The sequence below is a fragment of the Schistocerca americana genome, chromosome 7, assembly GCF_021461395.2.
Source record: "Schistocerca americana isolate TAMUIC-IGC-003095 chromosome 7, iqSchAmer2.1, whole genome shotgun sequence".
Taxonomy (NCBI): Eukaryota; Metazoa; Arthropoda; class Insecta; order Orthoptera; family Acrididae; genus Schistocerca; species Schistocerca americana.
The window spans coordinates 590533457-590549037 of record NC_060125.1 but is presented as its reverse complement, the minus strand read 5'-3'; the positions used below and the strand labels follow the sequence as shown (position 1 = coordinate 590549037).

General features: G+C 37.3%; 1 protein-coding gene across 1 annotated transcript in view; it reads left to right on the top strand.

Annotated features, from left to right (window-relative positions):
• The window catches only part of LOC124622044 (carboxypeptidase N subunit 2-like), a 50166-nt gene extending 35622 nt beyond the window's left edge, over nucleotides 1-14544 (top strand). The window contains exons 5-10 of the mRNA XM_047147603.1: nucleotides 255-448; nucleotides 3402-3579; nucleotides 5291-5472; nucleotides 7267-7410; nucleotides 9356-9631; nucleotides 14331-14544. Of these exons, the coding sequence (XP_047003559.1) occupies nucleotides 255-448; nucleotides 3402-3579; nucleotides 5291-5472; nucleotides 7267-7410; nucleotides 9356-9631; nucleotides 14331-14484 (1128 nt within the window). The 3' untranslated portion in view covers nucleotides 14485-14544. The remainder of the gene's footprint in view (nucleotides 1-254; nucleotides 449-3401; nucleotides 3580-5290; nucleotides 5473-7266; nucleotides 7411-9355; nucleotides 9632-14330) is intronic.
• The last annotated feature ends 1037 nt before the right edge of the window (nucleotides 14545-15581 follow it).

Below are 15581 nucleotides of genomic sequence, written 5' to 3'. Positions count from 1 at the left end.
AGAACATCTTCCAGTTTCTCCTAATTCATCACATTTCCTTCATGCTGTTCTTCTTTCACTTTATTACAGTGTTTAAATTGCTAGGAGTAAACTTCATGAGCAGCTTGCAGTGGTGATACTGTTACCTGCCCAAGGATCTGTCTGATACCATTAGACTTCCTTAATTTTATTTGATTGAATAATTATATAACCAATTCATAAAGAAGCATGTGTTAAAAATTTCTTACTTAAATATGTGTATATATGTTTTATAGGTGAATCTTTCAGACAATAAAATTTCAGAAGTTCCAGAAACAATATTTGCAAATAATCCCAAGCTAGACGAAGTGGACTTATCATACAACAAGATTACCACCTTGCCATCTGGTCTATTTTCTCACAATCCCAAACTGGAAGAACTTGAACTTACCCATAATGGCCTCACTTCATTGCCATCAGACATTTTCAAGTAAGTCTATAAGTATATTAAGGTGAAACAACATTAAAAATTTACAAGAAAATCCTATACTGGGGATTTTGTGGAAGAAAAGCATTCACCTTAAAACAAGCACAGGTCACCAATAATGCCTTTTCATAAATAACATAATTACATTGTAATTATAATTAAAATATTCTGAAGTGAAATTTCAGTATGTTATTTGGCATACATTCATGTGGTGCACACACACATTTGCAAGAACATGTTACTATGGCAAGAACATAAATAATGTGAATAGAAAGTTTTCATATCCTGTGGCTTTGGTGATGTACTACTTCTTCTAATAGATGCTGTCTCATTTAAGGCATATTCATGATGTCTGAATGTGGAAGTAAAATTTGGAAGAAGCGTCAACTGACAATTTTAATTGATAGTCAATACACCCATTTAATCATGTTTAGTATTTCTGACAGCTCATATTAACTTAAGGAATTAACTTACAGTCAATGTATGTTCAAAATGTGTACTCCATAAATTATTTTAATTCATTTTTCTTATAAAGACAGTGTGGTTTTTACATTTGTCTTTGGAATAAGACAAAATTTCAAATTTAAACCATGTGTTGCCACTCTGTAAACCCTTAAGTCAGGGATCCAAATTGGACATTGCAATAGTTAAAAAGATGAAGATGATTCTTGATGCTACACATGTTTGGGAACAACACAATGAAATTGTTTTGTATGGGGCATATTTTTCATTCAAAGCATTTTTAACAACTAGAACTTAATTTCAAAGTGTTTATGACAGAGGAATGGAAAAACTAGTAGAAGCCGACCTTGGGGAAGATCAGTTTGGATTTTGTAGAAATACTGGAACACGTGAGGCAATATTGACCTTACGACTTATCTTAGAAGAAAGATTAAGGAAAGGCAAACCTACGTTTCTAGCATTTGTAGACTTAGAGAAAGCTTTTGACAGTGTTGACTGGAATACTCTCTTCCAAATTCTAAAGGTGGCAGGGGCAAAATACAGGGAGTGAAAGGCTATTTACAATTTGTACAGAAACCAGATAGCAGTTATAAGAGTCGAGGGGGATGAAAGGGAAGCAGTGGTTGGGAAGGGAGTAAGACAGGGTTGTAGCCTCTCCCCGATGTTATTCAATCTGTATATTGAGCAAGCAGTAAAGGAAACGAAAGAAAAATTCGGAGTAGGTATTAAAATCCATGGAGAAGAAATAAAAACTTTGAGGTTCACCGATGACATTGTAATTCTGTCAGAGACAGCAAAGGACTTGGAAGAGCAGTTGAATGGAATGGACAGTGTCTTGAAAGAAGAATATAAGATGAACATCAACAAAAGCAAAACGAGGATAATGGAATGTAGTAGCATTAAGTCGGGTGATGCTGAGGGAATTAGATTAGGAAATGAGACACTTAAAGTAGTAAAGGAGTTTTGCTATTTGGGGAGCAAAATAACTGATGATGGTCGAAGTAGAGAGGATATAAAATGTAGACTGGCAATGGCAAGCAAAGCGTTTCTGAAGAAGAGAAATTTGTTAACATCGAGTATAGATTTAAGTGTCAGGAATTCTTTTCTGAAAGTATTTGTATGGAGTGTAGCCATGTATGGAAGTGAAACATGGACAATAAATAGTTTGGACAAGAAGAGAATAGAAGCTTTCGAAATGTGGTGCTACAGAAGAATGCTGAAGATTAGATGGGTAGATCACATAACTAATGAGCAAGTATTGAATAGGATTGGGGAGAAGAGAAGTTTGTGGCACAACTTGACCAGAAGGAGGGATCGGTTGGTAGGACATGTTCTGAGGCATCAAGGGATCACCAATTTAGTATTGGAGGGCAGCGTGGAGGGTAAAAATCATAGAGGGAGACCAAGAGATGAGTACACTAAGCAGATTCAGAAGGATGTAGGTTGCAGTAGGTACTGGGAGATGAAGAACCTTGCACAGGATAGAGTAGCATGGAGAGCTGCATCAAACCAGTCTCAGGACTGAAGACCACAACAACAACAACAACAACAACAACAATGATGATGAATATGGTAAGAATTTTTTTGGACTTCATGTTCCTTAAGACTTTTCAGTGGAAGAGATTGATACTAAATTCTAAACTTTGAAATTGTGGTCTTCTTACCTGAATTATTAAGAAAAAAGAAATTATTGGAGAAAGAAGAAAGAAGCCACAGAAGATATCTGTGTTACTAATGCTACGAAAGTGCTGAAGCGAGGATCTCTCTTGAGAGAGAAAACGAGTAGAGTAGCAGATTTTCTGGATACATTTCTGAATAATGAAACATCTCTATTTGTGACTGAAATGTAAAAATCTGCTTTCCATGAAATTAGGACCTTAAATATTGGTTTTATAAAACTGTTGACCTCAATAGTTCACAAAAATAGCTAACTATTCTATCATTTAAATGTTCTTTTTTTGGCTGACATCAAATCTTTGACACTATGAACTCCAAGCCACTGATTCAACAGATTCCATGTGAAAAACATGAAGAGAGAAAAAAGTAAAATAGGTAAAAATGGAAGTGACAATCCATGCTAAAAAATTTTTTTCTCTTTTGTTTTTCCACCATAGAGAGGAATCATCCGGTTCTAAATAATGATTTATCTATTTTTTCATATTAGTATTATTGCTTCATGCCTTTGTAAGATTTGATGACTGAAGTTACTTAAAGCTGTCCCAGGTAGTATGTTTTTATTTTTTACCTTCTTTGTGACACTATATTTATCAAAACAAATTTTAGGATAATTTAAACATACTTTCACTCTTAAACTCTTGTTTATTCTTGTTCTTTCTGCCTAGGGCACAATTAGTCCATTGTTTTACTGTCTTTGTGGTACACAGCAAAACTCTCAATTCATTTCAGCACATGATAGGCAGAATTCCTCATCAGCTTATTGTTATGGAGGCTATGACAAATCTTCTACTAATAATACCATTTTTCTCCTCATTAGAAACAATCGCAAGCTGGAGAAAATTGACATTAGCAACAATAAGCTGAAATCTCTGCCTGAAAGATTGTTTGATGGACTGGTTGAGCTGGAGGACCTGTACATATCAGGAAATGAACTAGAATCTTTGCCTCCACATCTGCTAGATCCTCTTGTTAAACTTGAAGATCTCCTGCTACAGGTGAGCCTGTTTTTTAACTTCTTTATTGATTTTACTAAGAGCACAACTGACCATTGTATACTCATGTTATAACTTGTATCAAATGACAACTTAATACATGAAAGCAAATATGGGACATTATACAACAAAACAAGAATTTATATTGTGGCATACACTAATGGCACATTCATATTTGTATGTATATAGACTGAAGTGATGAGTGAAAATTTGTACCAAGGCCAAGAAATAAACCCAGTTCTCCTACTTACGAGGCAGGTGCATTAGCCACTAAGACACCTTGGCACAACAGTTCACACAATTGCACGAATTACCTTTGCATGCCTCCCTCCTCGATCCAAATTCCCACTGGCACCCCAGCCTAGTTTACATGTCCCCTTAAACATGAACAGAATTGCCGAGGCTCTCCATGTACTGGAATAGCACCTCAGCGTCATACAAATGAAATGATACAATTTCAGAGACTTCACTGGTCTCGTACAGATAAGATTTTACCTATATAGACTGAAGCAGTGAGTGAGAACGTGGAAATCCTCAGCAATTCTGTTTGTGTGAGAGGGGGAATTTAAAGTACATTGGAGCAGCAGTGAGAATTTCGATCGAGGAGGGAGGCGCCCCAGTGTAATTCATGCAGTTGTGCAAACTGTTGGACCAAGGTGCCTTAGTGCCTAGCACACCTGCCTAATAAGTATGAGACCTGGGTTTGATTCCTGTCCTTAGTACAAATTATCACTCACTTTCCAGTCTATATGCATATAATATCTGTATGAAACCAGTAAAAGTCTCTCACATTGTCATTTCATTCATTTTTGTACTCACACTGACTAAAGTAAAATCTTGATACATGAAAACATGCATGGTACATTTAAAAAAAAATTCCGTTGTTTGTATTTGTGCTGTTTATGATCGTATAAACAATTCACAAGACAAAATGAACAGCACTCTTAGACTGTTTACAGATGATGCTGTTATTTAACATCTCATAAAGTTCTCAGATGATAAAAGCCAATTGCAAAATGATTTAGACAAGATATCTGTATGGTTCACAAAAAGAAAGTGAACAGAAGATTGTGACTTATTGGCAGAACACAGAAAAGAGATTCTACACTGTTCTTGTCTGTCCTCTTCTGGAGTATTGTTACACAGTGTGGGATTTGCATCAGGTAAAACTGACAGAGGACATTGAAGGAGTTCAAAGAAGGGTAGCTCACTTTGTATTATCATGAAATAGGTAAAAAGAGTGACACTGATATGGTACACAAACTGGGACAGCCAAAAATTAAAACAAATCATTTTCAATTACCAGCTTTCTCCTCTGAATGCAAAAATTTCTTGTTAGTGCCCAGCTGCATAGGAAGGCATGATCGTCACAATACAAGAGAAATTAGAGCTCACACAGTGCTCATTTGTCCTGCACACTGTTTGAGAGCAGAACAACAGAGAAATAGCATGAAGGGAATTTCGAGGCACACTGTCAGGCACTTCATTGTGAAAAGATTGCAATTATGAACTGTTGGTTACTTGGAAACAACTAAACAATAATTTTTATGCTCCTTCTATGTACATTCTGAAATAAAGGACAGGCTCTGTTTCTAATGGTATTCTCAATGACCATTAAATCATTGCCAATGATGATTCTTGATTCCTTTTTATCAGTATTTGTGATCTTATTCATTAAATGTTGCTTTTGTGAAACAAAACATTTATTTTTCAGGACAATTTACTGACAGAGCTTCCACCTACACTACTCAGCAGCCTGACTCATCTTGAAAAACTGAATGTATCCAACAATAAACTGGAAAGGTTGCCTGAAGGACTGTGTGCTTCCAACAGAAGGCTGGAGAAACTAGATGTTAGTGGCAACTATTTAACTGAAATTCCTAATGATCTCTTGAGGTGAGTTTATAGCATGCTTGAATGAGCTAAAAAGAATAAGAACAGTTCTTGTCTTTCATGTTTAGATTTTTCATGCCAGATTAACCTTAATTTTACTATATGTAAAAAGTTCGATCTAACTGTGTCAGCTCATAGAGGACTATGTAGCAGCTGTTTGCTGCCTCAGAAATGCTAAGTGGTGTAGGCTAATTGCTTTGTCATTGTATAAATTCCACATTTCCTGTTCTTGATGAATGACAAATTTGTTGAGTCACATTTCCTTCACATAGACATACTGTTAAAGTTGTGTTGGTAGAACTGCTCATCTGTAATTTATGCTCTAGCACTTTTGAATCCCCCTGCCCCTTTGATCATTAATATTTCTTCATTTATAACATGATATCTTAAAGAGTTGATAAAACGACAAGTATAACTGAGAATTTAGAGGAATTAAGATCTTTGCTCTCAAGAGCCAAAAGAACCATTCATCTAAGAATTAGGAATTATTCTGAGTGTCATCTGTTGCATGATCAGAACATATTGTGTCTCTAGGGTGCAATTAGATGCTTCCCCTTAAACCTATTGGTGGTTGTCAGGTAGAAATTTTTGAACGTTCCTCATAAGTGGGTTATTGGGCACTGGACCTGGAGAGATTGTATTTCAGCTGATTTGACAGAAAAAATTAAAGAGTTAAAATTTTTAGACTAATAACTAAGCATTATGGTGTTAGTAATATTTGAACTCTCAGTAGTTTAGAAACATACCAGTAAGTTCATTTTTATGCCTTTCAATGTTTTGTGAACAAAAATGGGCAAAAAATTCAATGAGAAATCATTATTTTACCATCCTAAACTTTCAGTACTATTATAGATGGTCTTGGTTCCCATATGATTATTGCTTTTATCAGCAGATAATCTTCATTGAGATTCCTGGGTGCCCCACTATGGTTAATCTCAATTTTGAATTCATAATTCTGTGTATGTATTTGTAATGGGTGAATTACTGATAATGTGGTTATGATGACACACAGATTTTCGGGATTCAATCCTCTGTCAGTCCAAAGACTTTCTTTAATAGTTATCTTTCCTTCCTTTTACCTCTGGCAATGATTTGTACATGTGAAAAATGCAAGACTGCTCCATTATTCTGAATCCACATTAAAACTGTAGACCTTCTTGGGAAAAGGTTTGATCTGTCAGTTCATATGTCAGAGTAAGGCAAAGAAATAGCTATAATAGGGCCATGCCTAATAAAGCTCTCTGCTGTTCAAACCATGTTGAGGACTGCTTTGCTTTTGTTAAGCAGCTTTGAGAACTGAGCTGTAGTATGACATTCATGTCTAGTTAACTAAAATATTTCAGTATTTTCACTATCAGTATTTTAACTTTTTGTATTTCTAAAATTGTTTATGAATATTAGTGGATCAAACATTATGAAGTTCTAGGCAGTGAAATTAATTTTACAAATCTTCATGTTAATGAAACCTAAGGACAAAATTGAAATGAAATCTCAAATGTTTAAATATAATTAAAACAGTTTTTTATGGGTTGTAACATTACTGTCTTACTGTGGTATTCACCTTGCAAGTTTTTAGTGCCTCTGGACTGGTAGATTCAGGATCATCTTAAATAATATTTTATAGAAAGCTGGAAAACAGAATTTAGCTCCTGATGGCGAAAGTGTTCACTGAATGTTGAACTTCATACTCTAAAAGTACCAAACACACTTCAAAATAAGCTTCTTAATTAAATTTATGGTTTAGCACAGTCAGTTTACAAAAAAAAAGCAAATTACACCCATGTCAATTTTTTTCAGTTCTGCATCCCGCTTGGAAAAATTGGCACTCTGTCATAACAAGCTGACAACTCTGCCATCAGGACTACTCAGTTCTGCAACACGGCTGAAATATCTCTGGGCTGAGTCCAACAAAATCTCATCACTGCCTGCAGATTTTTTCAGGTGAATATCCATTGAAAGAAGAAGGTAAAAAATAATGTGGACTTTTCCTGTAGTTATGAGTAACATATCATTTGATCCACAATGGGGAAAAAATTGCTCTCAACTCATGTCAGTAGACTGAAAATGGAAGGACAAGTTAGATAAAATAGGCAGCAACATAGAAAAGGAGAAAATAGCAGAATTGGTGAGAAAATACATGGGAAAAATTACCAGTGTAGGAGAAAATAGATTGCTGCTTACCAGCTTGTATAAAGAAGAGGAATCAAAATAGCATGCATCAGACATAAAGCATTGGCTATTGTGCTGGTATGTTATCATTATGTAAAAAGCTGACTAAAGATTGCTTTTTGGTTGGTATACAATGTGAGTCATTTCATACATGGCTCTTTATTTAACTGGAGCTGACCAGGTATAGGTCTGACTTAGGTAAGTGTCTTGTTCTTCAACAACCAGATTTTATTAAGCATAAGTTATTTACAATTAAATCACAGAAGGTAATAGTTCCTGATTTTCTAGAAATATACAAAATGACTTTGAGGTGGACACCTCTTGCCGACATATTACTCTGAAAGTTTGTTGAATAATTCACATCAGTGCTGGAGAACACCGTATAAAGTGTCAACTGGGAAGCACTCTGTGCATCCATATTCCATCAGTTTGTCCACTGAAAACAAAAATGTTGGTTGAACATTAAGCGAAGACAGTGGTGCACTCAGCAGAGGGGCAAGCCTGTGCAGTAACCAAATATTGATAGGTAACAACAAAGGCTAAATCACAGCCCAGGAGAAAAGCAAGTAGTGTAGGGTTATAATCAACACACACACACACACACACACACACACACACACACACACACCAGAGCCCTTGCTGTAAATATTGACTCTTGTGTAACAAGTGAGGCTGCCATTGCCCGTGAAGGTATATCCTTTTGTGTCATGCCTATTGACTTCATTGGACAAACGCATAATTATGATTTATCCATCAACAAATTAATTTAGTACCATGGTTAGCTGTTTATAAACCATGCCACAAATTTTGTTTTATTCCCTGAAATATTGCGAGTGGAAAGATATTTCCCTTTGCTTCTCACTTACAATGAAGATATGATCTGAATGCATATTTCACAAAAATTTTGCCATTTGGGACTGGTGCTGTAAGAAAGAAATAAAAAAGAGGCCATAAACAGTGATCAAATGAAATATAACACAAGGCTGACAATTACATCTATTAAGTGTGGGAATATTTTTTTCAGATGGATAATAGCACAGACCACTGCCAGCAATACTGGAAAGGCAAGACACACTTTCCATGCTTGCTAATCCACTCCTTGTGGGCATTCTTCTGAACTGCCCACAGCAAACAGATTCTATCACATCTGTATGATGAAATGTTTGTCAGTTCCATGTCCTCCATATGACGATAGACATTCTGAATATGAAGCCATCAGGAATCGTAATTTGAGGGTTCTGTGTAGGGTCCTTTGCTTCTAATATACATTACTAATCTTCCACTTCCACTGTTAAAGACACAATTTGATTTTATTTTCGAAATGATATAAAAGAACATAAGAAAAAAATGACAGTCCTCATGATGGCAGAACATGAATAGAACTATTTAAAAACATCAAAAAGATCGTGCAAGGAAAGCAGGTTTTCGTTAATGTTTTATAATACTCAATAAGTTCATTTCAGTACGTGTAACAAAACACCATAAATTGTAAATAAATGTAATATAGTGTTCACAGAAACATGTATTTGCAGGACATTTTGCAAAACTATATAAGCAATGATATTATAGCACAGACATTTGGAAACACGGGTTTCACATACCACTGTCAGCAATTTCAGCTAACAGCTGCAGTCTTTCCTGTTAATATAACATTATTTTCTTTTTGCCAAAAGTAAAAATGTTTTTTGGTTTAACTGTGTAATTACTCTCATTACAGGAACACAGCCAAGTTGGAAACACTTGATCTGTCAGAAAACCACCTGACAGATCTTCCTGAAGGCATCCTGTCTCCGCTAACTAAACTGCGGTCTCTGCTGCTTGCAAACAATGAGCTCACAAGCTTGAAATCTGTGTGGTGGCAAGGAAACTCATTGAGAAAACTGTCCTACCTTGATGTTTCTGGCAATAAGATACACACACTGCCAGAAGATTATGAACTGGAGAAAGTGTTGGTAGACCTTGATAAACTTGGGCTAAACAACAACCCATGGAAGTAAGTTGGAATGACTCATATAAAATACCTGCAAATTAAGTGTAACATTGAAGGGTCAAATAATTATTATCATTAACAAAGTCTCATGGAATTAAAATTGCATCCTGCACTATTTTAATAATACCATGTACTTGGCCATGTCAAGGACTGCAAACAGGGATAAAGGTGGTCTTTGTTTACAATGTCTTAACAGCTCATTATCATACAATGTGTTTTGAGGCTTAATAACTCACTATAGGGTACATATCTACAAGAGTCAGTTTCATAAAACAAAATGTTTTCTGTGTAAGAACAAAAGCAATTAAGTTTTGACAAAATAATGTAACTGGATAGCTAAAAAATCTACTTACCAAGCAGTGGCAGCACACACATAAGATGGTTGTAATTAGGCAAGTTTTCAGAGCAAGTGGGTCCTCCTTCATGCAGAAGGGTTGGAGGGGAAGGAACAGAGACAAAGGAAAAGGTCTATAGGGGTCTAGAAAAAGGGGTAGATTTTCAGAAAGGCATGCAGAACCATGGCTCAGGGGAGACTTACTGAACAGGATAAGGAAAGACTGATTGTTGGGGACTGCATTGGATGAGATTTGAAAATATGGAAGCTTAAAAGTGGCAGACGTGAGACTGAGGTTACTGCTTAAACATCATTCACGGGTTAATAAGAGTGAAAAGCTAAGTGCATTGTATGTAACACAGACGAGAGGGGGGCGGTCAAAAATAGACGGGTAAGACAATGAAAGATGTAGAAAACTAAAACAGTGTGAAGAAGAGTATTTACTGTGAATAAATGCTGAAATGAAAGAAATTAATGTAAATTAAGGCCAGGTGGGTGGCAAGAGCCAAGGACATGATGTAGCATTAGTTCCCACCTGCAGAGTTCTGAGAAGCTGGTGTCTGGGGAGAAAGAATCAAAATGGCAATTGTGGTGTAACAGACATTGAGGTTACAATTGTCATGTTGTAGAGCATGCTCTGGAACAGGATATTGCGTGTTGCCAGTATACACCCTCTGCTTATGCCCATTATCCTGATTGATAATTGGGTGGTGGTCATGCTGATGTAGAAGGCAGAACAGTGCTTACACAACAGCTGATACAACGTATTGTTTCACAGGTGGCTCCCCCTTTGATGTATATGTTTTTACAGTTACAGGACTGCTATAGGTGGTGGTAGGAAGATGCATCGGGCAAGTTTTGCAGCAGGGACGGTCACAGTGGTAGGACCCATAGGGTAGAGAGATGGGTGTAGGAGCAGCACAGGATCTGACAAGAATATTGCGGCTATAGGGAGGGTGATGAAAAGCTATTCTGGGTGTGGTGGGCAAGATTTCATTTCATGGCATGATTTTAGGAAGTCGTGGCCCTGTCAAAGTAGCCAATTAATACCTTCCAGTCCAGGATAATACTGAGTCACCAGTGGTGTGCTCCGAAGTTGTTTTTCAGAGGGATCAGCAGCACCAGGACTGGATGTGATGGCCTGGGAAATCTGCTTTTGAACTAGTCTGGTTGGGAAATTATGTGCAGTGATGCTGAGATGAGAATGGTGGGCATTGCTGTACAGAGTCTGCATACAAACAAATATGTTTGCCTTGAAAGCCAAGGCTGTATGGGAGGGAATGTCTGACATGGCAAGGATTGCAGCTATCAAAATTTAAGTACTATTGTTTGTTGGTAGGTTAAATGTGGACGAAAGTGTGTAGCTGGCCTTAAGTGAGTATGAGATCAGCATCAAGCAAAGTGGCATGGGAACTGAAATAGAACCATATGAAATGTAACTGGGAGTAGGTATTCAGAGACGGCAGGAATTTCAACAGGTCAGTCTCACCATGAGTTCATGCAGTAAAGATGTAGTCATCAATGTAGCTATACCAAACCAGGGGCTGAAGACTTATGGATCCCAACCAGCCTAGTTCAAAAGCAGATTTCCTGGACCATCACATCAAATCCTGGTACTGCTTATCGCTCCAAAAAACAATTTCGGAGCACACCACTGGTGACTCAGTATTATCCTGGTCTGGAATGTATTAATTGGCTACTTTGACAGGGCCATGACTTCCTAAAATCATGCCATGAAATGAAATCTTGCCCACCACACCCAGAATAGCTTTTCATCACCCTCCCTATAGCCGCAATATTCTTGTCAGATCCTGTGCTCCCCCTACACCCATCTCTCTACCCTATGGGTCCTACCACTGTGACCATCCCTGCTGCAAAACTTGCCCGATGCATCTTCCTACCACCACCTATAGCAGTCCTGTAACTGTAAAAACATATACTATCAAAGGGGAAGCCACCTGTGAAACAACACCTCGTATCAGCTGTTATGTATGCACTGTTCTGCCTTCTACATCAGCATGACTACCACTAAGTTATCAATTAGGATGAATGGGCATAAGCAAAGGGTGTATACTGGCAACATGCAGTATCATATTATGGAGCATGCTCTACAACATGACAATTGTAACCTTGATTCCTTCACCACACGCGCCATTTGGCTTCTTCTCCCAGACACCAGTTTCTCAGAACTCCACAGGTGGGAACTAGCACTACAACATGTTGTATGTTGTTGGTTCTTGCCACCCATGTGGCCTTAATTTCTTCCATCTCAGCATTTATTTACAGAAAATACTCTTCTCTTCACTCAGTTTTAATTTTCTATATCTTTCTTTATCTTACCTGTCTATTTTTCACCCCCTACCCCCTGCCCACCTATGCTATGTACAATGCACTTAGCTTTTCACTCTTATTAACTCATGTACAATGTTTTAGCAGTAATCTCTGTCTTGCATATTATCCTCTTTCACTTTTAAGCTCTCTCAGGTTTTCAAATCTTGTCCAATGCAGTCACCAACAGTCTGTCTTTCCTTCTCATCATGTGCGATAAGTCTCCCCTGACCCACAGTCCTGGGTGACTTTTCCAAAATCTACTCCTCTTCCTTCCCCTTCAATCCTTCTGCTTGAAGAAGGTACCACTGGCTCCAAGAGCTTGCCTAATTACAACCCTCTTTTATGTGTGAGTTCTGCCACTGCTTGGTGAGTAGCTCTTTTTATCCACCCAATTAAATTAAAACGTTTACTGCAATGTTAGTTTACCTGATCTTATGTGCTTATTTCAAATGGGAATGTTTGTCACAAAATCACAATGTCATTCAGGCAAACACTAAGCCACACTGTGTAGTAGACATGTCTGGTGAGGTATTAAGCCTTGAAATGCACTGTGTGAAGTTATTACATTGAACCACAACCAGCTATAGATGATATATTATGTTCATTCTCAAACCATTTCTTGTACTTGTTCTTGTTTAGATTGTCTTTCATCATATTTTGAAAGGCTGCATCTTTCTGTTTCAAATCACAAATTATTTTTGTAATAGAAATATACATGTGTTGCTCCATGTATTTCAGTACCCTTCACGATTTCATCCTTTCTTTGATTTTCAGTTTCAGAATTTTTATTCTTTATTTTTTTATAAAATGTCGTGAACACTCTATACACACTTAGCTGTATTTGTGATATGGATGATATACAACATTAACTTATTGAAACAGTACATCTATAGAACACTACAAACACTTTCATAAAACTGAAAGGGAAGTTCCATTACGAGCATGTTAGGAATGTCCCATAGAATTGTTAATGATAAACAATTTCTTGTTTAAGTATTTATCTGGAAAGCATGGAACATGTGCAGGTATTCAACAACAATCTGGGCACTCAAATGTCATGACTTTCAGTACAGAGTCCCAATTTTTAATTAGGACTGAACCTCATTTATATCATTACTTAATAATTGATGACTAGTGGCTGCTCTTCTTTGGAGACAAGTATCATTAGTATGGATTGGTAGTAAGTTTTTTGAATTTGCAGCCTCACCCTAAAATAAAATTGACATAATATTTTGGGTGAACAGCTGAAAAACCAGAACCATTGCCCCTATGGCACAGAACATGGAAATTCTGTGGGTTGTATAGAGGCAATGGCTCTTACATCTTCCGTGAATTTGATTTTCGGATCTGTCTGTGATCCCAAGACAAGTACTATGAATAAATACTCAGAGTATAGTCTATGGAGTGACAATAGCACTAATTTTTTAGTTTGTTTCAGTGTCTGACAGTTTTTCCTCCATTATTTGTCAAGAAAGGTAGAAACAACTCTTTTTTTTTTTTCTGCCATTTTCAGCTAGAATTTCACTTGAGGAATGATGTTGTTGGTGCAAGCTGGTTAAATCTGTTGTTTACTTTATCCTTATTTTCTTATGAATGTATATTGTCCTTAAGGGAGATAATTTTTGATTTGATTTGATTGATTGCTGGTCATTGGCATTAACATTGAGTTTATCATGGAGTTTCCCCTTGTTCTCATAAGTACTTGCATATCAGTGTGACATAAGTTTGAACTTCCTGAAATGGTGCTGTCATGAACATATCCTGATAAATGCTGATATTTTGCCATGTGACTTGCTCATTGTTGACTTCATACTCAAATAAGATCTGATTTCCTTAATGTTGTTATTTTAGGCTATACCATGTTTTTCACCTAGGCCAGGCTGGTGATAATCTGGTTATATACATAGTACTTGAAAAATAAATGTAGTGTAACTACTAACAAAATATTGTCAGGTATATTTTCTGGACCTTGTTGTTTGGCCACTATCCTGCTGAAACTTATTAGAACTGTGTAAATATCCTTTGGTTTCTCTCTAGATGCGACTGCAGTCTGAAGCCAGTACTGGACAAGCTGGCTGCTAAAGGACGCCTTCAGCCATCTGTGCTTCTGGCACCATCGCTGTGTGCAGAGCCATCAGAGGTGAAGGGAAAGGCACTCACGGACTGGAGAACAATTGCTGACTGTCATTAATTTATTATATACACACTTTATAACCATGTATGCAAAATACAGGCAATTTTTGTAGTAAAAGAGTTTTATTTATGATACTTCCTTTAACATATATAAGAGATCTATTCAAAAAATTCCAGAAGTGTTCCTCAGAATTTTCGTACATTTACCTTCTACTTATTGTGTATGGTATCCTTCAAAATACTCTCCTCCAAAATTGATACACTGCTCCCAACGCTGTTTCCACATCCAGAAGCAGACTCAGTATACCTCTTGCTGGATTACATAAAGCACCATCTGCGAATTTTGTATCTTGTCTATCATTATGAATCTGTATCATTTCAATGGAGCTTTTAATTCTGGCGGGGGGCGGGGGGGGGGGGGGGGGAGGGGAGGGGAGGGGAGGGGAGGGGAGGGGAGGGGAGGGGAGGGGAGGGGAAGTCAAGTCCACAGGGGCCAGGTCTGCAGAGTATGGCAAATGAGGCAGCAAAATGAGTTCATTTTTTGTGCAATAGTCATGCACCAACAGGGATGAATGTGTTGGTTGTGTTATTGTGCAAGAGGCATGAATTGTCTTGCCACACTCCAGAACATTTCCTTCTCATATTTTCTCAAAGGTGTTGCAACATGTCCCAATAGTACCATCAATTAACAGTTTGACCTTGTGGTGTGAATTTATTATGAACTAATCTTTCAAAGCTAAAGAAAACTATCAGCATGGCTTTGACATTTGACCTGACCCAATCTGACCAGCTTTTTCTGGCCTTGGAGAACCTTTGCTGATCCATTGTGGAAATTGAACCTTGGTCTCAACATCATAACTGTAGACCCACATTTCATCACCAGTTATGATTCTCTAAAGGAACATCTTGTTCTTGTTTGATCGATCCACAAGCTCTTCACAGATTGGGAGGAGAAGGTCTTTCAGGTCTTGACTCATGAGCCATGGGACAAACTTGGTGATAACACAATGCATTCCAAGGTGCTGTGTCAGGATTTTATTATATGATCCAGCTGAAACACCACATTCTTCTGCAGTCTCTGTTGGTCTTTGACTGGCACGCTCAATTTCGTTGATGTTTCTGATAAGAGCATTGCAGTTGATATTGAAGGGCATC